Source organism: Dryobates pubescens, chromosome 6, assembly GCF_014839835.1.
Source record: "Dryobates pubescens isolate bDryPub1 chromosome 6, bDryPub1.pri, whole genome shotgun sequence".
NCBI classification, from domain to species: Eukaryota; Metazoa; Chordata; class Aves; order Piciformes; family Picidae; genus Dryobates; species Dryobates pubescens.
In genome coordinates this window covers 21,383,496-21,407,429 of record NC_071617.1, presented here as the reverse complement: position 1 = coordinate 21,407,429, position 23,934 = coordinate 21,383,496, and the positions used below count along the sequence as shown (strand labels likewise).

Genomic DNA, 23,934 nt, shown 5'->3' with positions numbered 1-23,934 from the left:
GGGGAGAGGGCCGGGCAGAAGCAGTGCTGTCGCTCTCGGCAGCTGTCGAAGAAGGGTACAAATGCAGCTGTTTCTTTCGCTAAACTTTTGCTCTTCTTCCGACCAAAGGTCATTCCCAAGCCGACACCCGGGCCAGGGGAAAAGCCGGCGCAACGGCCTGAGGACCGTCGTACCCTCGGCCGACGGGTGGCGGGGAACGACGGAAACGATTTGGAGCAGACCGCCGCGGGGCTGGCCGGCGCGGCCCCTTCCCGCCCCCGCTTCCTCCCAGCCCCGCCCCGCCCTCTGCCGCCTCCGCTGCTTGTTGATGTTTCACTTTGTGTTAATTCCCAGGTCGCAAGATGGAGGTGGCGCCGGGACAGCGAGAGCTGTTGCTGCTGTTGACGCTGGCCGCCGCGCTGCTGGGCCCGGCCGCGCCGCTGCAGCTGGGCCAGGTACCGACGGGGCCGGGGCGCGGTGGGGCCAGTCTCAGCTCCTGTCCCTCTCCCTCCGAAGGGTGAGCAGGACGTTGCCGGGGCGCTGGACGGCGGCGCGGGCATCTCCTGGCGGCAGGGGCGGCGGGGCGGTCGTGATTGCCTCGGCCGCAGGCTGGCACGCCCGGGCGGGCGGCATCACCGGAGGGAGCAGCTGGCGCGGCTAGAGAAGGCGGGCGAAGCCGGTGGCACCGAAGCGGGGTGTCCCGGGTATGACGGCTTTTTCCCAGCTGTAGTGCTCGGCAGCCTAATATGCGTTACCCCTAAGTACAGTGCACTTGACCAGCTGCTCAGGTACATTTTGGTCTAAAATGTACAGAAACAGTACATAAGGACAAAATTATGCATCTGCCACAAACTCGGATACCGTGCATGTAGTATTTCTTAACTCGCGTTAATGATTAAGTTGGATAGGATTCGATATGCTGAGATGAATATCTGGCAGGTCGAGATGGTAATAGTTACTTCTGTGCAGATAGATGTACTCGTATTGGAACGGGCTGCCGCGGAGGTGGTGGAGTCATCGATCCCTGTAGGCGTTTGAAAAACGTGTACATGGCACTTCAGGGCATAGTTTAATGAGCATAGTGTTGTTCGGTTGATAGTTAGACTTGATGATCTTAGACGGCTTTTCCAACCTTAATGGTTGTATGATTCTATATTGTACTTCTAGTCTTGTATACCCACATCTTGACAGTTCAGTGCTATAGAAGTACACAATGCATTAGGTCCATGTTTCCTCCTAGTGATCTCTATACTCTTGAATGGAACCAAGAAAAGGATTCTTGGTCTACTGCTATCTTGCAGGGTATTGTGCTGTCTTTTTTAATCTATTCCAGTACCTATGCTGTATCTTGGTAAGATTAGTTTTAAATGAAATTTGATGGCTTTTTAAAGAGTGGAAGGAGTTTTTTTTGGTTACTTCTTAGGTTATCATCTCAGTGGGAATAAAAAGAATGTGCTGTGGTATTGCTGAGCTTTGACCTCTAGAATCACAGAACTGGGTACTTCTCTATGCATTTGAATGCATTTTTCACGATTTTCTAATTGTAATCATGAACTCCAAAGTGTGAGATTGCAAGGAGGGAAGAGCTATGTTGAGTTTTGCAGTCACATGTCTAGTAAATGTGAAGTTGCTGTCATGTGAATAAATTTATTATGGCTTTTTTTTTTTTCCTCCAGAGTTGTTTTTATGTAAGTAAAATGTTTCCAAGAAAGCCTGACAGTGGCTTTGCACTGGCACATCCTGTACTGCAAAGCAGAATTCCTGGGGTTACTTCCTGGTTTCTGCTTCTCTGCATGAGCATTTGAAGGAAGATCTGCTTTGCTCTGATTTCAGAATGTGGATCCATATTTTCAGACACGTATAAAAGTGTACGAGTGCTTGAAGTCAGGTATACTAAAGAGGGCAGAGAGAGCTTAATCCTCAGATAATGTATTCCTCTAAGAAAGGGAGTGCTAGCCTGAATTTGTCTAAAGACACATGAAGTGACAATGACATTTACTTGCTTACCTTCTACCTGGAAACTATCAAGCTTTCACACCAAAACTTCAACTGAAGAGCATTACAGTTGTTCATCAGAGCTGGCAGCTGTACAAGATGTGGGGGTACATCTGCACCTGCTATCTTTGGATGTGAAAGCATGAGTGAACATTACACAGAGGAGCCAGAGTGGTTCTGTGGAAGCCAGCTTAGGCTCAGAAATAGAATTGGTATATTTTAGTAACTGGGGTGTAATGCCTTGTAGACATAGATGTACTGTTGGTGGGGTTGAGTTTGTCTATTTGTGCCATACTGCTTAGGTGGTCTGTCATCTCAGTTTTTGCTAGTTGGAAACATCTGCACTTTTTAAGATTTATACTGGTGTGGTGGCATAAATATATGCCAAAAAGCTCCTTTAAGAGTTAAAAAGGGAACATGTTTGAACTTAGTATTTTTTCTTTTTAAACCCCACTTTAAAAAATCAATGCTTCTCCCCCTGCACTGTTTATTTTTGTATTTACGGGCTTATTTTTGATGTAGAAGGAAAAATGCATCTTGAGATGGTTTTGAGTAGAAGAATTGCTGGGTTTTGAGCATGAGCTGCTTTATGGTGGCTTTATGGTGCCTAGGCAGTGGAAATAGGCAGAGCAGGAATGCCACACTCACAAGCTGGCTTCAGAAGTCGTGACCTTGATGACAGTGGGTGGTGAGGTCAGAATCATGATATTTCCTCAGAATGGCCTGAGACTACAGTCTGGTTGAGAGCAGGTAGCATCAACATGTTCAACTTTTCTCTAACTAGATACCACAGCTGTGCCATCTAAAATTCTGTGAGCCCACTGGCAGCACCATACCGAGAGTTTCACATTTGGTACTTTCTCTGTGTGGTATTAAAGTTTCCCTCAAAGCTGATGGCCATAATGTTACAGACACCACAGCAGAAGGACTGAGGAAAAGCCTCGAAACATTGGAATAATGTTTTGTAAGGCTGAAACAGATTTGCTCAGTTCCAGAATGTGAATGTCTGCATTGTTATGCAATAAACAAACTGGTTTGAAATCTAGACTTCTATTTTTATTTTGTTTGAAACGTTAGCATGTGTGTTTTGATTTTTCCTTTCTCTTCCTGAAATTCTGATAAACAAAACTGGGATACAGATTGATTAATACTGGACAAAGTTCTTTTATTAAAACAAAAAAAAAGTCAAAAAGGCAGGGAATGATGCAATAAGACAACTGATGTTCACATTAAAATACCTCGGTTTTCTGGTGCAAGGTCAGGATTTAGGTTTTGTATTTTAAAGTATTTTTTAATAGGCTGATAGGAACTGGCAGAAAGCACAGCAGGCTGAGTGCTCATGCTGTATTGTTTGCTTACTCTGTTTGCCACTTGATAATTTAGGTTTAGCAGTGTTCTTTCTAATTGGCATACTTGCCTACCAGACTTTTTTGGTCTTTTGGTTTAGTTGCCTGGAATACATTGTTTTCAGCTTGTTTGCTACAACAATAATCCATCTGTGTGGACTGATTATTTCACAATGGAAGAAAGTAATCTTTATTACATCAGCCATTTGAGCACTTATGCAGTCAGAGCAATGTAGTTTAATCAAAGGAGAAACTTGTCAGTAGTGACATAGCGAAATGTTGCTTTCATTGCTTGATGCTGGGTTCTCTTTTAAGAGCCTGGCACATGCTTTGAACTTTATGCCTGAAAAACCTGACATCATCTTTTCATGTATATTTGATTAAAGCTGTGTGATGCAAGCATATCCCAGTGAGGAACACTAAATATTCACCTTTAAAAATCATGATCAAATATCCATAGCTTGAGTTGATTTAACAGGGAGAAAGCATCGTCAATTAATTCTATCAACATATGTAGGGCAAAGGAATGGATAAGCAGTGTTGTACTAAGCATCATCATAAAGCAGGGAAGCAATATGAGTGCTCGTTCAGAAAATAAAAGTAAAGCAAAATCATTGTGTTAGATTTTTATGTTAACAAAGATGGTTCAGCTTTAGATAATTAAGGATTTCATTATCTTACCCTAAGTATTGTCATGCAGTTTAATAATGCCAAACCTTATTGGAGAGGGTTTTACACTGAAATTTTGGAAAGCGGGAGGGACTAACTGTCACCCTGCAAACTTATGTGAAACTCATACCAAGATTATGTCTTAACTCAGTCACGCCTGATTGTTAGTTAAGATTCATCCTACAGCATACCTCAGTGTCAAGTCTGATGAAAGAATTATGGGAAGCACAGGTCATAGAACCCTGGATTACAAATAAACTATTTGGAGCCAGTTGTCCATGTAAGTGCCAGGACTGAAGTGTCTGGGTGGTAGTTTTGTTTTGTCTGTTCGAACACTTTCCCCCCATAATCTCTTTTTGGATTCAGAAACCAATTATTAGATTTTGGTCTATTTCTCATATGTTTGGCAGCCTTCATTGGACTTCATATTTGTCTGTCACAAGCAGGATATCCCATAGTGCCTGTGTAATAGCTTTGAGGGGATTGTCTGTCTTTCAAGTCACTGTACAGCTGTCCATCTTGTGAGGCACTATGCCATCTGTTCCTAGTGCTGCCTGCTCTGCTTCCCACAGACCTTCCAGTGCAGAAAGAGCCTTGTTTGGAGGACATCAATAGAGAACAGCTGTGCTTTGAGTGGGCTGGCGGCTAGCGGCCAGAACTAATGTGACAAATGCAGTCGTGTAGGACTTAACAGTTACCCTGTACTGAGAGAAACTACATGGTGTACCCTGTCTTGGGTACCCACTGCCCATGGGAAAAAATATGTTCTGTGATTCTGTAATCAGATCAGTTTGAAGCTCTTGCATGATAAGATCTAACAGCTTTGTCTTACGGAGCATTTTTCATAAGGCTAGTATTAGGTGAAATGTGCTTTGTTGATTTATGTGGCATTGGTATGGAGAGTCTTTAAGAATTAATGACTATTCCCTTTTAACTTATGACAGATGCCATATATTCTTTGCAGCCATCTTTTCCCCATCTTGCCTTCTGTTACGACTGTGATTATACTGCCCAAGTTAACGCTCCTGGGTTCTGTTTCAGCACATGGTGAAAGAGAAAGGATTAGAAAATAATCACTACCTGCTTATCTCTGTAGATCCAAGTTCACAAAAATTTATTAGTTCACTGTGTCACCACACTTGTGATGACAGCTGATGCTGAGTTGTCCTAGTACAGAATGACATACATTTCTGCCAGAAGTGCTGTCCTCTTTACAGTAGCCATTACCATTGTAAATACTGCTGCCGGAGCACTAAAACAGTGACAACAAATCATGGGAACGCTCAGAAGAGACATCGACATTCTATAATAGCATTAAGAATGATAGGGCCATTTTTAGTGTGAATTGGAGAGTTTTCCATGAAGGCATTCACCAGCACAGCAAGGGATAAGGTGCTGTGAAAGATGAAAGGGGTATCAATGGCAAGCTGAAAGCACAACCTGATTTCTAGAGACCTGAATTCCTTCTTGGGGCTGTCCTTTGATCTTGACTCTCTCAAAGCGCACCTTGTAAATTGCAGGACTGACTGAAATTTATGTGACCTTTCATGATATTGTTAATACTCAAAAGTACAATGTAAGTCACAGAAACCAGTTTTATGCTAGTAGTTCAGGCTTCTCCAGAACTTATGTCCTGCTCTCAGTGACTTTGTTATTACAGACTTGGCTTACTGTGCTTTTGATACATGAAATCAGTGTGAAGGGTTATTTACTTCTCTTAGTACTAAAGCACATAGCTACAAGACATATTGATGAAACTGCAAACCACTTTCCCCCCCTCTCTCCCCAAGCAATGAGTTTTATTATGGTAACATAAAATTAGTTTTTCTCTGTGGAAATTAAAGGATGTTTTGTTAGTCTGTGAGTCTTCAGCCCTAGGATTGGAAAGGTAGATATTTGAGTTATCACTGGAGCACTTTCTAGCAAGTAGGGCTCATCATTTTGTCATGAAAGCATGGTACCAGAGTAATTGGCCTCCCAGCTTAGTAGGAATGAGCATTTTAAGGCTCTTGAACACTTATTCACAAACAGATATGAAAGAGGTACCAACTGGGATTGTATTAACAGGGAGAATGCCGTGCCTCACCCACTCCTTGCTGTGGGTGAAAGCGGATCAGCTGGGATGGTGCTCTGCTCTCCTGTGAGCCTCTTTCCCTTATCCATCCCACACGACTTTTCATGGTGTTTGGCATGCAGCTTGTGGTTCTTGCCCTCATGCAGATTTAGGTATGGAGTGCAAGATTGGCCACAGAAGGACCTTTTGAGTTTTGGGTATGGCACTGCAGGAAAGACTAGTGGGAAGCCAAAGGAACTTGCTTTTAAGGAAGGATTGAATGACCTGAGAACATTAGCATAAAATTAGGAAGAGAGAGCTGGAGGACTGTTATTTTCCATGGGAAGATGTCATGAAGAATAATGAATTACTTGATCATAAATTACTGCAAGGAAGCTTCAGGTTAGATACTAGGAAAACTTTTAAAGATAGCTGAGTACCAGAGTAAATAGCTGAGGAGAGTGTGAAACTTCTTGGATGTCACTGGAGAGCTTTAAGAGTAAATCTGTTAGGCATTATATCAGTGTAGCTGATTTGACTGGAAAAGTTGGTCTTCCCCTCAGATGTTTCTATGTAAGTTCAGGAATGTTTGGAGCAAGAATAATTGAACAGTGATTTTTTAAATTTTTTTTTTTTTTCACCAGAACTTTGAGATCTATGTAAAATGTTTCTTAGCAAGACTGGTATCAAGTCTTGTGAGACTGCTTAGTGAAGAGGCAAAACAAGAACATAAGACAACTCAGGAAAATGGACATACAGAATATGGGAAGTTACCAATAAAATTTTATTGGATCTGAATGTGAACAGACTGGTCATGGGAATGGCAAGGATAGGAGTTCTCTATTTTATGTGGACACAAAATTGCAAGGGTCATGGTGCAGCTGCTGTAGTGGAGTATTAATCATGAACATGAGCCAGCAGTGTGCCCAGGTGGCCAAGAAGGCCAATGGCATCCTGGCCTGTATCAGGAGTAGTGTGGCCAGCAGGAGCAGGGAGGTCATTCTGCCCCTGTGCTCAGCACTGGTTAGGCCACACCTTGAGTACTGTGTCCAGTTCCGGGCCCCGCAGGTTAGGAAAGATGTTGACTTGCTGGAATGTGTCCAGAGAAGGGCAGCAAAGTTGGTGAGGGGTCTGGAGCACAAGCCCTATGAGGAGAGGCTGAGGGAGCTGGGGTTGCTTAGCTTGGAGAAGAGGAGGCTCAGGGGAGACCTTCTTGCTGTCTACAGTTACCTGAAGGGAGGTTGTAGCCAGGTGGGGGTTGGTCTCTTCTCCCAGGCAACCAGCACCAGAACAAGAGGACACAGTCTCAAGCTGCGCCAGAGGAGGTTTAGGCTGGCTGTTAGGAAGAAGTTCTTCACAGAAGGATTGAATAGCCATTGGAATGGGCTACCCAGGGAGGTGGTGGAGTCACCATCATTGAAAGTGTTTAGGAAGAGGCTGGATGGGTCGCTTGGTGCCATTGTTTAGTTGATTAGATAGTTTGGATGATAGGTTGGACTTGATGATCTTGAAGGTCTTTTCCAACCTGGTCTATTCTATTCTATTCTATTCTTCTAAGTTATTGAGTAGTTTTATGAGCCTGTGCCATTCACGATGTCTCACCATCTTCTGAGATTATGGTGGGGATGGGCATCTCCTAAGGAAGTGCTACAAGTGCAGGCAGACCGTGAAGCTGAGCCAGTCCAACGGCCTGTGTCCGTCGGAACAAGTTGCTTTCTTAACAACTCTCATGCTTGTCTGGCTCTTCCTTACTTGTTCAACTGATGGAAAAACAGTCTGGCAAAAAAGGGGAAATTTTCCTGGTACTTTAATGAGCTAAATTAGCTCAGTGTCTGAGCATAAATGAGGAGGAAGGATGATGTGTGGGAGAGAGGCAGCAAGCAGTTAAGCTTCTTATTTGTCTGTGTGCTGTGCTCTGTTTTTGTAGCTTTGACAGCATGCAAGTGATTGACTGAAATATTTCACTTTCTTAAAGATGTAATGTGCTCTTCAGTTGCAAGTTTTAAGGATGTATCAGAATTCATAACAGTGCTTGTGGGTACCACATCAGCAGAACTGACTTGAAGAAAATTAATCATCATGTTCATTGCTTACTTTGTACATTTAATGTTCAATTGTTGAGCGTATCTGTCTTGTCCCAGGCCTCTCACTTTCAAATAAAGCATTTGATTTAAACAATAAATACAATAATAAAAAAGCAGGGGGGATTTTCCATTTTTTCCCAGCAGTTATAGTTAATCAGTCATTTCCTTTTTTTTGTAATCTCAGTGAGTCACTATGTAGACGTTGAATAAAGGTTGCAAAATACTTTCAGTGTAAATGATGTCATCTGAGGCTTAAAAACTGAAGGATTCCTAAGACTGCCTGGAAAAATTCATCTCTCATGACCTCTGAATTCCCAGAAAACAGAAAAACCCAGGAAGTGAAGATGCAAGGTTTGGGTAATCTGTTACACTTCTCGAGGGTGTGAAAAAAAAACCATATGGCTCTGACTGGTAGAACTAAAAAAGCTAGAAGTTTGGTGAGCTTTTAAATTTGTTGGTTTTTTTTTTTTAATATACATCATTCTTAAAACATGAGAAGAAAATAAGTGGTTTGAGGAAATTACAGGATGGCAGAATAGATTGTATCTTATGATTGCATTATTAATCTGGTTTATATTTTCAATTATAGACTTCCAGTTGTCAAAGTAAATAGGTAATTTTCATTTATTTTAAACAGCTTAGGATATAAATGTGGAAGAACAGTCAGTCGAAATGCCTGGTTCCTGGAATGGGCATTGAGAAAAAAAGGATTTCTCTTTGGTATAAGTGGTCAGAGAGTTTCCTCACTGATTAGACAAAAGTGCCTGAAACATTAGTAATGAGTCATTTCCAACTAAAAGTTTATCTCTGCTAGATTTTAAACCATTCTTCTCATAGCAGTTTTCTGCTGAACTGGATTTGCATGTTGGTTTTCAGGTTTTGGCAGCCCAGTCTACCTGCATATACTGATTCACACCCATTTTTTCACAGACTTTATTACATTGTAGTCACACTTCAGAAGCTCTCTTCCTGAACTGGGACTATGTTATGCTAGGTGCAGTATATTTCAAGTATTTTCTGTCTGACTCAAACAAAAAGCCTTTTAATGTGTTTAGATTTTTATTTACTTATGTTTAATTCTGAGTAAGTTCATCTTTTTACTAAGACATGGCTCACTTCTTAGCTATTAGTTGTAAAACTAACATGACTCAAACATTAGAGCTAAAGAAGATACTGAAGGTATGGAAACATTTTCCAGAGGAAAATGAAATGTGTTTAGAATCATTTAATGCTCCCATATGGCAAATAGGGAAGAGGTCACCCAGGAAAGCAGTGTGGCAATCATTACTTTTGCCTATGTGCAAGGGAGATTTGGGGTTTGTATGTAGAATCATAGAAGTGTTAAGGTTGGAAAAGGCCTCCAAGATCATCGAGTCCAACCATAACATAGGGGCAGGCCCAGGGGATTTAAGGTCCCATCTGCAAAATGAGGGGGAAATGAGAGGACAGAATGAGTGAGTCGATAAATTACAGGGTTTGAAAGAAAGAAACAAATCCCCTTTAGCTATGAATTTGTAGGTTTCCCATGTGGCATCATTTGGGAATGATAACCAAAGAGAAGAAACAGGATTACTGCTGACACTGACAAAACAGAGCGTTCTTTAGTATAGGCTAAGATGTATTAAATTATACTTCACCTTGAAGACTAAGCAGGGTGCTTAAAAACAAATTTACAAAGAATCTGATTTTTACCTTGTAGTGTCTACTATTTTTCAGCTAATATGAGAGATTTCTTTTCAACTATATCCATGTGACACTAGTTCTCCTGAGATTTTTAGCTTCATTATTATTTTATCTTCATTGAAATAAAAACAAACCTATACATAAGGAGATGTAGCTGTCAGTCTTTTTAATCAGTTTTCTTTAATAATAAAGGGGAAAACCCCAATCAAATCCTTACATGAAAAAAAGTAAGTATATTCTTCCTTCTTCAGTCTGCTGGGTAGAAACCCTGGAAATGTGCTCTGGAGATTGTACATTTGTCATTCTGCTGGGAGGGTGTGTGAAAGCTGCCTGTGACCTGGAGTGGCTTATGTATTTCCTCAGAAACTTACATCTATTCCCACTGTTTTTTTCCCCAGGAAACAATTAGAGTCAATGTTCTGCTGTTGAAAATCAATGGCGAGTTGCACAAAGGACAGGTTTGTCCAGTTTTTCTATTTATTCAGTGAATTAATATGCAGCAAAACAAAGTCTGTGTGTGGATGCAAACACATGGCCTTGTCTGACGTCAGTCAGTATGAAACGTGTTCCTCTGGGAACAACTGGAGCATAGAGGCAGGGACCATATACTTATGCTGTCTGGTTTTCTTTCAGGTTGTTTTTAATATCACCTATGTTAATGGACAGGTGTATCTAAATGATTTTCCAATGAAAAGCGGGGTTGCCCACATAACATGTCAAACAGTCATATGTGAGTATGCTCTTTTCTCCTCTTCCCTCCACCCCCTGGGTGTTTGGCTTCCTTGATATCTAGTAACCAAAGTTTACAATGACTATATGTTCTCATGCTTTGTCAACCTAAACATTACAGAAGGGAATAATTTCCAAAGGTAGAAGGATTTCGCTACTAAAATGGGTGGAAAAAAAATACCTTCCTGCCTTGTTCTCAAGTTGCATTCACATGCTTATATATTCAAATGGTCTGATCTGAACTCTGCCTCTCTTTTCAAAAGAATGTTTTGCACTACACTCCAGACAATGTAAACAGAAGGATGCAACTCCACCCTGCTAATGGCTGAGTCCCTTGGTTGGTTGGCATATATCCAAAAGGATATTCAATAACAGATGTATGAACTACTGTTAGGAAGATCTTTTCATGATCTTATTTCTGCATCTATTGGACAAATAAGGTTTGGATGAATAGGATATTATAGCAAAAAACATTCCAGTTCTGCTAGCATCCAGCAGTGGTTAATGACTTTGATTTATCTTGAAAGTGCTATTTTTCCACTGATTCAATGAAAAAGACCAGATAGTACTGAGATATGTTTTAAGATACACAGGATGTACTGCATAATTAATTACACAAGGACCGTTACGCTCATTTGATGTAAGTTTCCATTGTATTCAGAATGATCTCTTGATGGATTGGGTGCAGTTTCTAGCTTGGTTTCTGAGGTCATTGTCTCCTTACAATCAGATACTTACTTAGAAAGTACTAATGCTTTTTCTAAATTGTTTCTCTGAGCCAAGACTTTAACCCTTTCTTCCCAAGCATGCTCAGTTATAAATTGGACACCATTTCTTTTTTGGAGAGGGAGAGCATTAATTAACTTCTCTTTTCCTGGGATAGTTAGATTCCTATTGCTTCTACTTAATATCTTAGGGCAGAAAAACATGGCAAAATGTGATTTATCTGCAAGATAATTGACTCCAGATAAACAGATACTGTTTTATTGACTAATTCTGAGAGATATTGAGTACTCTACTTCCTATTAATTTCCCAAATCATAGTTGTATAGCTTGCAGTGATCACAAACATGACTCTGAATCAGTGAGAAAAATACATACATAGAATGCATACATAGAATACATACATAGAATAAACCAGGTTGGAAGAGACCTTCAAGATCATCGCGTCCAACCCATCAACCAATCCAACACCACCTAAACAACTAACCCACGGCACCAAGCACCCCATCAAGTCTTCTCCTAAAAACCTCCAATGACGGCAACTCCACCACCTCCCCAGGCAGCCCATTCCAATGGGCAATCACTCTCTCTGTATAGAACTTTTTCCTAACATCTAGCCTGAACCTCTCCTGGCGCAGTCTGAGACTGTGTCCTCTTGTTCTGGTACTGGCTGCCTGGGAGAAGAGACCAACATCTGTCTGTCTACAACCTCCCTTCAGGTAGTTGTAGAGAGTAATAAGGTCACCCCTGAGTCTCCTCTTCTCCAGGCTAAGCAACCCCAGCTCCCTCAGCCTCTCCTCGTAGGGCTTATGTTCCAAACCCCTCACCAACTTTGTTGCTCTTCTCTGGACTTGTTCCAGCAAGTCAACATCCTTCCTAAACTGAGGGGCCCAGAACTGGACACAGTACTCGAGGTGCAGCCTAACCAGTGCAGTGTACAGGGGCACAGTGACCTCCCTGCTCCTGCTGGCCACACTGTTCCTGATGCAGGCCAGGATGCCATTGGCCCTCTTGGCTGCCTGGGCAATACTGATTTGACCTGCGAGCTAGAAACATGAAACTCACTCTTTTCATGTTTGGATGTGAATCCTTAGCACAGTACCTTTCTCTGTTACCAGTAAAGTAATGTTTATACTATCTACTTACTAAATCATCAAAACCCGATTCAGATTGTGTTTGTAAAATGCTGAAGGAATATCAAGATACTTGTTACATATTAACAGAGGGGAAAACCACTCCTGAATGTATGCAAAAAACAGACTTGAGTCAAGTTTGCATGCTCTTGAGTCAAGACCAAATCTCCTGAATGGTAGTGTTGTGGCACTTCTGTCAGATTGTGCCTAGCACCTCTATCCCCACTTGAAATTTCCACAAATGGAAAGTGTATCTGAATGTAGTGGGGACTGAGCAGCCTGATACAATGAAAGGTTGGGACCACACGGAGCTTCAGCTACTTGGCATCTTAGTGGCTTTGGTGCTTTAATGTATGCTTGCTGCTGTAAGTCAGAAAACATTCATGAAGCAGGTTAGAGCCCTGGCTGCTGCCTATAGGGAAGTTAGGACAAAAATTAAAAAAAAAAAAAAGGTTTTAAAATAGGAAAAATAGCTTTAATGAGGAAAGGAAACACAGCACAGAAGTAATGAGCCCCTGAAAAACACCAGTCCAACCTTCCCCTGGGCCGCCTCCTAGGCTTAGCACTGCAAGTGACACACAGCACTAGTGGCTTAGAAACGGGCAAGTTCGGTCTCAGTTCATGTACCTTGCTGTCTGCACCCTAGAGAGATCTGACACCTCCACTTTTGCACTTCTAGTGTGCTCTCACCTGTAGCAAAGGCATGGTAGCTGGGAGAAGGATACTAAGTATAGGCATAAACAGCAAGGGTAGAAAGGCAGTTCTCTGTGTGCTTTGGGAATATTAGCTTGTTGAAATAGCTGACAGTTTTGGGGTAGGATGAGAATGTGAGGTGTCACTGGTTACATGAAAATGGAGCAGGGAGGTCACAAAACATACATGAGCAAGCTGACACATCTTGAGTAGCATATGCAGTGTGTATGGAAAAGAGCATATTTGTATTGAGAAGTCAGGGAGTGTTGTGCAAACCAAGATGTTTACACAGATGGATGGCTGGGCTGTGGCATTACTCTTATGAACTCCTTTGGACAACTGAAATAAGAGAGCAGCAATAGTGAAGCCAGAGTGCTGCTTGGAGTACTTAAATGCAAACTTCAAAGGCAGGGATGCAACACTCTTTGCAAGCTCCCACAGTGTGGGCATAGTAAAGGAAGCTGTTGTCTGCTGTGTTACAGCATGAGACCTGCTCCAAGTTTGATTTGGTGATATACTGATTAAAATATCATGGCATCTATTTTACCTGTTGTCCAGGTTACTGTCACCTATAACAGCAGTTACTGGAATTAAGGACATCAACATAGACAAAGCTGGTAAAGGGTCCAAAGAACAAGTCCTGTGAGGAGCAGCCGAGGGAACTAGGTTTGTTTAGTCTGGAGGAAAGCAGAATGAGGGGACACCTTGTCAGCCTCTATAAGGACCTGAAAGGAGGCTGTAGTGGGGTGGGTTTTGGTCTGTTCTCCCAAGCAGCAAGTGAGAAGATAAAAGGAAACTGCCTCAGGATGCACCAGGAGAGGTTTTAGGTTGGACATTAGGAAAAACTTCTGAAATGAAAGGAATGTCAGGCACTGGAGAACAAGCTGCCCAGGGAAGCAGTGGAATCATCATCACTGGAGGTATTTAAGACACATAGATGTGGTGCTTAAGGACATGATAGAGACTTGATAGAGTTAGGTTAATGGTTGGATTCAATGATCTTAAAGATCTGTACCAGCTTAAAGAATTCCATAATTCTGTAACAGAGACCTCTGTAGAACTGTTCAGGCATCTCTGGTTTGAGGTTAGTAATTGTAACAACTTTTCCATTCATGTACCAAGTGTGCAAAAACATCTATACATCTTTGTCAGAGTGGTGACTGTTTTCCCCATGCTTTTATACTGCTTTCTGATTGGGCTGACTTTTCTTTGAAAACTGTGACCTTGTTTGTTAACAGTGGAGAATGGCCAGTGGGACAGCTTACCAGATCAGCGTCTGGGAACCGTCAGTGTTCGCATCATGGTTCATGAGTGGCCTTTGGCATCCAGTTCTGATTTACAGTTGATTGTCATTCAGGAAGAAGTGACAGAAATCGATGGAAAACAGGTAAAAATTAGATAAATATATACATCCCAACACTTTGCTCGTGTTTAATTTAGGAGAGGCAAGTAGTTACCAAAGATTAAAAGGTTTATATATGTCTGGCTGGTGCTTAAAGCACCAAGTATTTAGCGCTAGCCAGCATAGTACAGAGGGAGACAATACCAGCCTAAGTTCTGTGTACAGTAGCAGGGAAGTTTCATGAGGCAACTTCCATTTTTAATGTTTCTCTTCTTATTTTAGTAATTGTTGGATGACTTTCCTGTAAACTTGTTAGAATATCTTTATCTCTGGTACACGCTCTTTCAACACACACATTTATGCAAGCAAAGTCAGACTCACAAGCAACAACTAATTTACAAAATAATGTACAAAATAAATGAAATTGCATGGGCTAGTTCCGAGTCCTAAGGTTTTCTCCATTGTTTATTCCTAGCTAACAAAGCACTTCAGGCATGTAGCACGGGGAGCAACTTGCAGCAGCAAACTCGTGATAGCAGATGGGCTTGTTGTGAAAGCATAATAAAATAATTTGTATAAATCTTGATAGTGAACATGGATTTTGAGGTGAACACAAAAATCCCCCACCCAATTTTAACTGTATTTGCACAAATATCAGTGAATGTGAGAGGTTACAGTGCTAGCTGAGATTGAACTGCACAGAGCTGAGTTCTCAAAATCACCTATAAGGTAGAGTTGTTTTCCCAGCTGGAGAGGTTCTGCAGAGGAAATACAGCTGCTGAAAGACAGCAGCAGAAGTGTCAAATTTTTGCTTGAGTACATGTTTGCTTCTTACAGGTGGCCAGGCTCTTTTGAAGCTGGCTTATGTTCTGCTGCCTGCATCCCCCCCACTCCTGTTTTTTTATAAGGAGAATGACAATAATACCCTTGATCTCAAATTAATTGCATGCTTTAGCATATAGTATTACATGCATCTGCACCATGTCAAAATTTTACTCTGTTAATGAAAAATCCCACTGAGAGGTTTGAAGCTTTTCTATGGAGGTGCTTATCCCACTCTTAGAAGGCTAATGTATCATGGTTGTCACACAACAGCATTGTTGTATTTCAGATTTCAAACTAGACAGGAATATTAATTTCAGATTTTCACAGGGACCTGGTAAGAACAACCAGAAAGCTAATGCTGTTTCCTTAGCTGTTCCTTTAAGACAAAAACTTTCAATCTGTCTCATTAGTTACCAGCTGACAGTAAGAATCATCTCTTTCGTTGCATTGTTCTGTGCCTCTTCAAAGCAAAATGAAACCACTGGCCTATGGCTCTGAAAGCAGGACTGAAACTATATCACATGCTGCATTGCTCTTTTCTTAGTTCTCTTTCTATGCAGCAGTTACAGTTATGGTCACAAACACTCTGGATTTCTGTCAGTTCTTGGCCTCACAATGCATTTGCTGATGTTATGTGATGGAGTGGGTTATGCTGAATGCATTCACTGTAAGTGACGCTTGCAGTGATTATTAAGTGAAGCGGGTCCGGTGCATTGGTGGGAGCAAGAAAACTGTTACTTCACTTGTTGAAAAAAAAAGCCACATTATTGAAAATGCAGAAGTGTCAGTCTTGCTTCAGCAACACTTCCAGTGTTTGCAAGTGTACTTTCACTATGTATTAGGGTTTTCTGTGCCCTAAAATGCTTCCATGAAGGCAAATTTTAATCAGCTAATCAAAAAAGCTCATGGAGTGACTGCCACATGGTTTTGCAGGGAGAGGGAGTCTGTTCAACATGTTTTCTAACGTGGCATAGCCTATAGAACTGTGTAAGTAAAAACAAAGAATACTGATATATTTTATAACATCCCTGTGCCTGGCTTGGAGTTTTCTGTGATGTATTCATTTTCTCTGCCAGCCTGCTTCAGCCTTACTTTAAATTTAGTAATATCAACGTGTTTGCATCTCTTGTAGGTTCAGCAGGAAGAAGTAACAGAAATAGATATTTTAGTAAAGGACATGAGAGTACTTAGACATTTAAATTACACTGTTCCTTTGAAAGAGAGCATGCTGTATTCCATCCCAAGGGACAACGACATTGTATTTACACTTCCCAGCCCCTCAGGAAAAGGTATCTCTTTGCTGTTACATAACACTTTTATGTGTGGTTGTTGCATCGCTTTACAAGGGTGAAAGAGCATCATTATTCCTGTATTTTACATAGTGAAATGGTTTCTTCATTAACAGGGAAGTGTTTTATATGATTTGTTTGGTGCTTGGGTTTTTTAAAACACCTAAATTCAACTTTTCTACATTCTAGCTGTCTTGTTTGTTTGTTTCCAAATCTGTTCCCCTTCGAAGCACTTGGTGCTTGTCAATCTGCAGCCCAGGCATCTCACAGGAATAAACTGCTCTCTCAGTGCTATGATGGAAGTTTTTCTAAAGCTCCATTTTTGTCCTGAGAATGAAAGAAAACTGGAGAGGAAATACCTGTCTGGTTAATTTCCAAACTAAATAGTTTTATGTTCTTAAACTTGCGTAACTTAAATAAAGAATAGTTATGCGGTCTGAATCTTATTTCAGTTTTGTTTAATAAGAAACTCTCAGGGATGTCATAGGATATTGATATTTTGATCTAGTTCACCATCTTTTGATTTGGAGGCAGCTGAAATTTACAGCTAAGGGCACAGCTGAAGGCTGCACTGAAACACTGCTTCTCACCAAGTTCATTACTCAAGTGAAAAAACCAAAACCAAGCCCAACCAAAACTCAGCTTTCTGTGTTCTTGCTTTAAATCTGTATGTATAGAAATGCAACCAGTCTTTGTTTTCCTGAATAGCAAGTCAAATAGAAAGCAAACCCCACACTAAATATAGCTTTTCTTCTTCAGATATTCAAGATCCACTGCAAACTACCAGTCAGTACCTCATCCGGCAAGCAGAAACTACAGTAGATGAAGAGACATTACCTGGGAAGTTACCAGAGACCCCTCTTAGGACAGAACCTCCATCTTCTTACAAGGTAGTTTGGTCATTTAGTTGTTTTAATTATTAGTATATAACTTTTAAGACTGGCTCAAATTTAAGACCTTCAAAGACATTTTTCCCCCTGTTTTCCCAGAGATTAAATACTTACAGTTTGGTGACACTTCTAGAAGGAAAAGTTGTAAAATGCTGCAGATAAGCTGTAATGCTGAATGACATTCGGCTCTGAGGAAACAAACATCCTTCCCCATTTTTAGTATTGTCTACAGAAACATATACAAATACTGTATCTTCCTCCTTTGTGGATGTTTACAGAATAAAATAAACCCAGCATTGTTAGGATTTAGGTAGTGGGTTTTCCTCGTGGAAAGGCCAAACGCATCCATTTAAAGATGGTAAGAAGGTATATTAACATTCCTAGGCCTTTGCCTTTGGTCCTTTAATTTGACATAAAAGGAACACAGTATGTAGTAACTCATTTCTGGATGAGAGCACTGCCATTCCTACTTAACCTGCAACTGACTTCTCAGAGTATTGTTTTGCTGCTTTACATTTGTTAAAGACTAAGATTTTCTATTGTATGTGGAATCTGTGACTTCCACAGAAGTCTTAAGAAATCCCCATAGCCAGCCACTAAACCCAGGACTTCTACAGACCTGCTCTAGAAGATATACAAAAAAACTTTCTAAATTACCCCTTAGCATTTAGCAATTGTTGTTTGGGTTGGTATTTTTACTTTATCAGGAATCAAATGGGTTTCTAAATCCTCCAATGTTCTGACCTTGCAGATACTTCATGAGAGTAAGTTGTGATATTTACATTATACCAAGCTGAGCATTTATAACCATTTCAAATACCATTTAGCTTTATGTGGCATATTTTTTTTTCTGATTGCTTGCTTACCCCTCTGGGATATGGGTCAGTAGTCTCACTCCCTGTAAGAAACACAGTAGCAGCTTGAGAAGTTTCAGTTCCTGATTAGATAGAGATGGTCTTGATGGCCTCCTCTTCTGTGGATGAGAGAAACATTATAACCTACTGTTGAGACGGAAAGGCCAAAATACTAAGCTGTGAGATACAGCTAGCTCCTGGGCTGTCAATAACCCTTTCCCTGCTGTATACTACCATGGTATCACATCTCTGCCTAGGCCAGATAGCTCATCCTTCACCTGCTCTGTTCAAGTCTCCTTTTATTTTCCAAAGCACCTTTTTCTTTAAGGCAGCTCTGCTAGGATGAGCAGAAAACCAAACTTTTACCTGCTGCAAACTTTGTATAAGGGAGCGGTCTAAGTCACCAGCCAATTCCATCCTGACTTTAGGTACGCTTATGCGTACATAACCTGAAGTTAAACTGTCACCATGTAACACGATTCACCAGTAGCTACAAAACCTGCACTTGCTACGTTTCACAACCTGTCTTTTCATTTTTACCTGTTTGGTTGTAGGTGATGTGCCAGTGGGTGGAAGACTTGAGAAAAGGGTTGTGCAAATTCTGGTTTCGATCTTTACCTATTTTCTTTAGTTTGATGGAAGTCACTGTAGTTGGAGTTGTTGGAGCAGCTTTTATTCTGCAAGCTTTAAAGCTGATTTTCCCTTCCTGTGAAAACAAGTAAGTAATTTTTGCTACTTTTAATCCTGTGATTAAGGCAAAACATTTAAGTTAAAAAAAAATAAAATCTTTTTGAGAAGCAGCCCTATTCTGTAGGAAGATGGTGGCAACAATTCAGTGAAAAGGCTGCCAGTAACTTTCCATTCCATTCCAAGTGACCTCTTGATGCACAGGCATTTCAGAGGAATGTGGGAAAATCTTTCATACAAAATGTCTTTAGCTTGGCTGTCAGACAGACAAATTTGTATCGAGTCTTCTATGGGCTACATTGTGAGACACCCATTAACAGAGCTACAATAGAGAAGGGAGGGTAGGGTAGAAGCTGGAGCTAAAAAATTCTAGGAATTCTACATCTTTTCATACTTGTACTGTGTTGGAGGTTGTATAGTAGTTATGAAAGGCCTCAAATTTGTCTTTGCAGGTTTGTATGGGAATTCTTCAAGGATGAGCTACCTCTATAAGCAGCTTCCAAGCCCTAGTGATTAGTGCCAGCATTGGTGGGAGGTCATAAATAAAGTTGATTGCCTGCAGATGGCTTTATCCACTCAATTGGTGTGTCACCCAGCAACACCAGTAATTTTTTGGAGACACGAGCTTTCAAAACAAGGGGTGGAAAGATGAATTAGTAACTGCAGCTAAGAAGTATAAACAGAATGCTGGAATAGGAAAGTGTGTACATTTTAAAGCAACCCAAGTCAGTTCTAGAAGATTTAACTCTTGGAGAAATTACTGTTATACAACCACCAAGGGCAGATAGTGGCCTCAGTTCTTCTGACAGAGCTAGAAAAATGGATGGTTGGAAGACCAGGAAGTTTGGAAACTCTAGTGACAAGAGAGACCACAGTTCCCTGGGTATTTCACCAAAGTGTGTGGAATACCTCCTGTAACTAACTTGTCAGAGTGGAAAAAAGGAAGAAACACTTTGTACCCCTCACACCAGTAAATAGTTTAACACTGCCACATGTGAAACTTTGAAATAACCACTAGGAAAAAATTTCTTAATCCCCATAAACTGTTCAGCTGTCTGATGACTTGTCCATGGCAGAGCTCAGTACAGAGAACCAGCTTGAAGTGATTTCTCTTCAAATTGGAGAAAATGGAACTTGTGCATGGCTTGTCAGAGCATTTGAAGAAATTGTAACACTGGAAGGCTGGTTCTCTCCTTTTTTTAAAGATAAAAACAAATCCCAAACCCACGCAGCAGTTTTCTTGCAGCCTGTATCAAGTCCTGTGGTGAAAGTTTAATTTGTGATCATAAACCATTAAGAATGAGTTGGAGGTCTCATTTGGTGAATAACAAGAGTCATTCAGATAAGAGTCAGGAATTCATCCCAAGTCATTAATGCCATTCTGCAGTACACTGGTAAAACTAGAGATGTAGCAATTCTTAGAGAATTAGATGCAAGAGCCTGACAACGTAGCTCTTGATGGCGGACAGGTTGAGGTTTCTATGACAGCCAGCATATGGAGGCTACACTGCTGATAATTTAGATACAGAAACTGAGTGAAAGGACCCTCTGAAACCAGAGCTAGCATGATTTGGAAGCAGTTTTCCGTCAAGTTTCCATTCTAGCCTTATAAAAAAGGTATTATGACAGCAATACGTACTTGATGTGTCAATTTAAACTAAATTTGGGAACTTTAAGACTAAATCTAATTTTTAGATTATGGAATGGTTTTCGATATTGTTTTCTAATGCATGGTATTTTTACTTTTCAGAGGCCTCCTTTTCCTGGACCAAGTCAGCTTTGTACCTGTGGTTACTATCAGCTTGCCTTCAGACCTTCCAGACAGGAAAAGCAATTTAGATGAGAATGTATGTACTTAATACTGTGTTTACTTCAGAATTACTGTTTTTTAAAAACAAATTTCAAGTTGACCTGAAATTTGGCACTTGATCTTAATACCTTGGTTATTTCCTCCTACGAAAACTAAGTTAGTTGATTAATTGGTAAAGGGATACTTAGGCCGAGGCCCAAAGCGGACGTCCCTGTGCCTCTCAATAAACATGCAGCCTTTCCAGAAGCTTCAAAATAAAACAGCTTCCCACCTTGAGGACTACCATTGGTTTTAACTTCTGTGAAGTCACTTTTCCACACTTCAGACAGGATGCTGACTGCTTTCACCCCCACAGACAAACCAAGCTGGCTATCCTGAATAGCAAGATGATGAAATTCAGAGTACTCTGAAGTCTCCAGATAGCGTTCTTCAGAAAAGGATGAAGGAGTATCACAAACATCAGCTGTGCCTGCAAGCCTGAACGAGGCTGCCCAACCTGATTTCAGGTCTTTTAGGGTTGAGCATGCCTTGCAAGGAAAATACTGCTACCAAACATTTGGTTTACTCAAGTAATTTGACATTTTATATATGCAAAACAAAAATGAAAAGGGCAGATTTATATTTCAAGCACTTTAAACTTGTATGGCCCCTTCCACTCATAAAAACTATTAGCACTTGTAAACAATGTGCTTTTTGTATCTGTGACAGCAGTACTATGTGAAGTTTAAAAAAAAGTAAGAAAATTTTACAAAAGTATTGGCTTACTGTTGCTGAGTAGGCCCAGTCTGCCCATGCTGATTTGTACTGGTAATGTTTTTCAAATAAACATTTAAATTGTTTATCAGACTGCATCACGTCTGCATCTGTATCCAGCACTTTGCCAAATGAGTTAGATGCAGGGTACTTAGCTTTTCAGTATTTATTTATGGAAACTACCAGAAAAATGACTAGGAAAAAAACCAAAGATCCTTAACTATGCTTAACTATTTGGCATTAAACTGAGCACAGGCATCAGCTGAGTGATCAGAACTACCCACGTTCATCTTAAGTTGTTACAGTGAAGGAGAAAAGCTAGGATCACCTTAAGGATCAATTATGATTAAGTTTAATGAGGCCTCATAAGATATTCAGATACTTGTCCTTACTTGTTCCTGTCTGTGATAGGAACAACGCCAGCTGCCTCAGTAAACTAAGAGCAGTGCAGTAGTTGAAGAAACATTCCTAGCACTGGCTTCCCTTGACAAAACAAACAGATCTCAAAAAACCCACCAAAAGGGTCACCCAGCAGCACAGTGTGGTACACATCAGCCCCAACTAACATGGACACCACTCAAACCTTTTTTTTCTTTAAGTAATTTTATTCTAGGGCCTTGTGGGTTTGTACTTTGCATTTACTTCCTCAAGCTTAGTGTCATTAGAGTGTAGGATTCCAAACATCTGGTAAATACCTAGCTGAGTAAGTATGATGTGTCACAACTGGCTGTATGCTTCAGGCAGGTGTGGAGCCATAAAACGAGTGAGCAGGGCAGCTGCTCTGCCGATCTGGAATGAGTGACTTATATCCCTGGAGCCCCTGGCAGTACTTTCCAGACCATACTGCAGGAGAGATGCCATAATGATAACATAACCACATCAGACAGATGTGATGCTAGAGCTACATAAGCATCTCAGTTAAGAATGTCATGTAGTGAAAAAACACCTGGCAGAGGGGTCCTTGTTGTCCCGGGCTACAGGAGAAACTGCTAAGACTGTAGCACAGGCATGGTGACTGTACAGACAAGAACAAGTCTTCAACCAGTTGTAGACAAAATCTCCTTCCCTGTATGTGGAAATCAATATGTTTGTGACTTTATGAACAGGGTTACCCTGGCCCCTTTACAAACACAGCACTAATGCATTAATGCATCAGGTTGAAGTTTAGTTTCTTTGGGGGGCAAAAAAAAGTAGGATGGACCTGAAACACAACAGTCTTTTCTTACAGTGCAAGCACAGTGTGAATTGAATTGCAGACAAAAATGTGGCAGTTGTCAGCATGTGCTCTTTGCATCCCTACTTATGAAACTGTAAACCAACCACCTGTACAGCAACAAGGAGATTTAACTCTAAACAGCTGCAACATAACCAAGTAGTTAAGCCTGAAGCTGCTGGTACTGCTCCACAACTTGGCTGATTTCCATAAGCTAAGCAATATTCTTCTTACTGCATTCTACAAAGTTAAAAGTCCCAAGGAAAGAAATCTTACTATCAGGTTAGCAAAATTAAATGAAAAAAAACAGTGCAAATTTTGAACACTAACTGCCTTTCAACATTGCTGTGCTATGGAGCTGGAGCTATCGAACCTTAACAAGTTAAAGTACTAATAGAATACAATAAACCAGTTTGGAAGAGACCTTCAAGATCATCGCACCCAACCCATCATCCAATACCACCTAATCAACTAAACCATGGCACCAAGCACCCTAGCAAGTCTCCTCCTAAACACCTCCAGTGATGGTGACTCCACCACCTCCCCAGGCAGCACAATCACTCTCTCCGTGAAGAATTTCTTCCTAACATCCAGTCTGAAATGTTTTGCTGTAGAGTGCACAGGGTATTCCCAAGTTCTAAGTCTCATGACATTCAGCTGGGACCACTCTGAATCATTTTGTAAGCAAATTTAAAATTATTTTACCACAGCTAACAGAATTGGGAAAGAGCAACTGTCTTGCATGCCAGTCTCCTTTTTGCAGGACATGAGCTGACAAGGATACAGGTGCCAGCTGGGAGGAAGAAAAGGGAAGAGAGGCACTAAATAAAACCAACAAACGCCATATCCCACCCAAAAAAACACAACCCCAAACAACCCAACTAAAACCCCAGAAACAAAGGAAAAAGAAGAAGAAAAAAAACAACACAAAAAAATCAAATCCACCAAACCTGAGAACACCCACCTCTCAACATACCCCAACCCCCTGACTCTGCAGGATGACATTAAGGTTTTAGGAAAGGCAACGTCTCAGCTATTCATGAACTGTGGCTCTCACCATAGCCTTTCTGGTTCTGTTGCACCCTTGGAATGTCTGTCTTGTCTTTACAGAGTTAAGCAATGCTGGCCCTTGCCTCCATACAGGAACTCCACTGGAGCAGAGTGGGGCGGGGGAAAGTATCATC

At 41.0% G+C, this 23,934-nt stretch overlaps 1 protein-coding gene across 1 annotated transcript; it reads left to right on the top strand.

Annotated features, from left to right (window-relative positions):
- The first annotated feature begins 309 nt into the window (after window positions 1-309).
- Window positions 310-21,623, top strand: GINM1 (glycosylated integral membrane protein 1). The gene is made up of 8 exons (XM_054162720.1): window positions 310-434; window positions 10,208-10,267; window positions 10,443-10,539; window positions 14,326-14,474; window positions 16,387-16,543; window positions 17,303-17,433; window positions 18,842-19,005; window positions 20,725-21,623. The coding sequence occupies exons 1-8, from the start codon at window positions 342-344 to the stop codon at window positions 20,831-20,833; spliced, it is 960 nt and encodes a 319-aa protein (XP_054018695.1). The 5' UTR covers window positions 310-341; the 3' UTR covers window positions 20,834-21,623.
- Window positions 21,624-23,934: the final 2,311 nt, after the last annotated feature.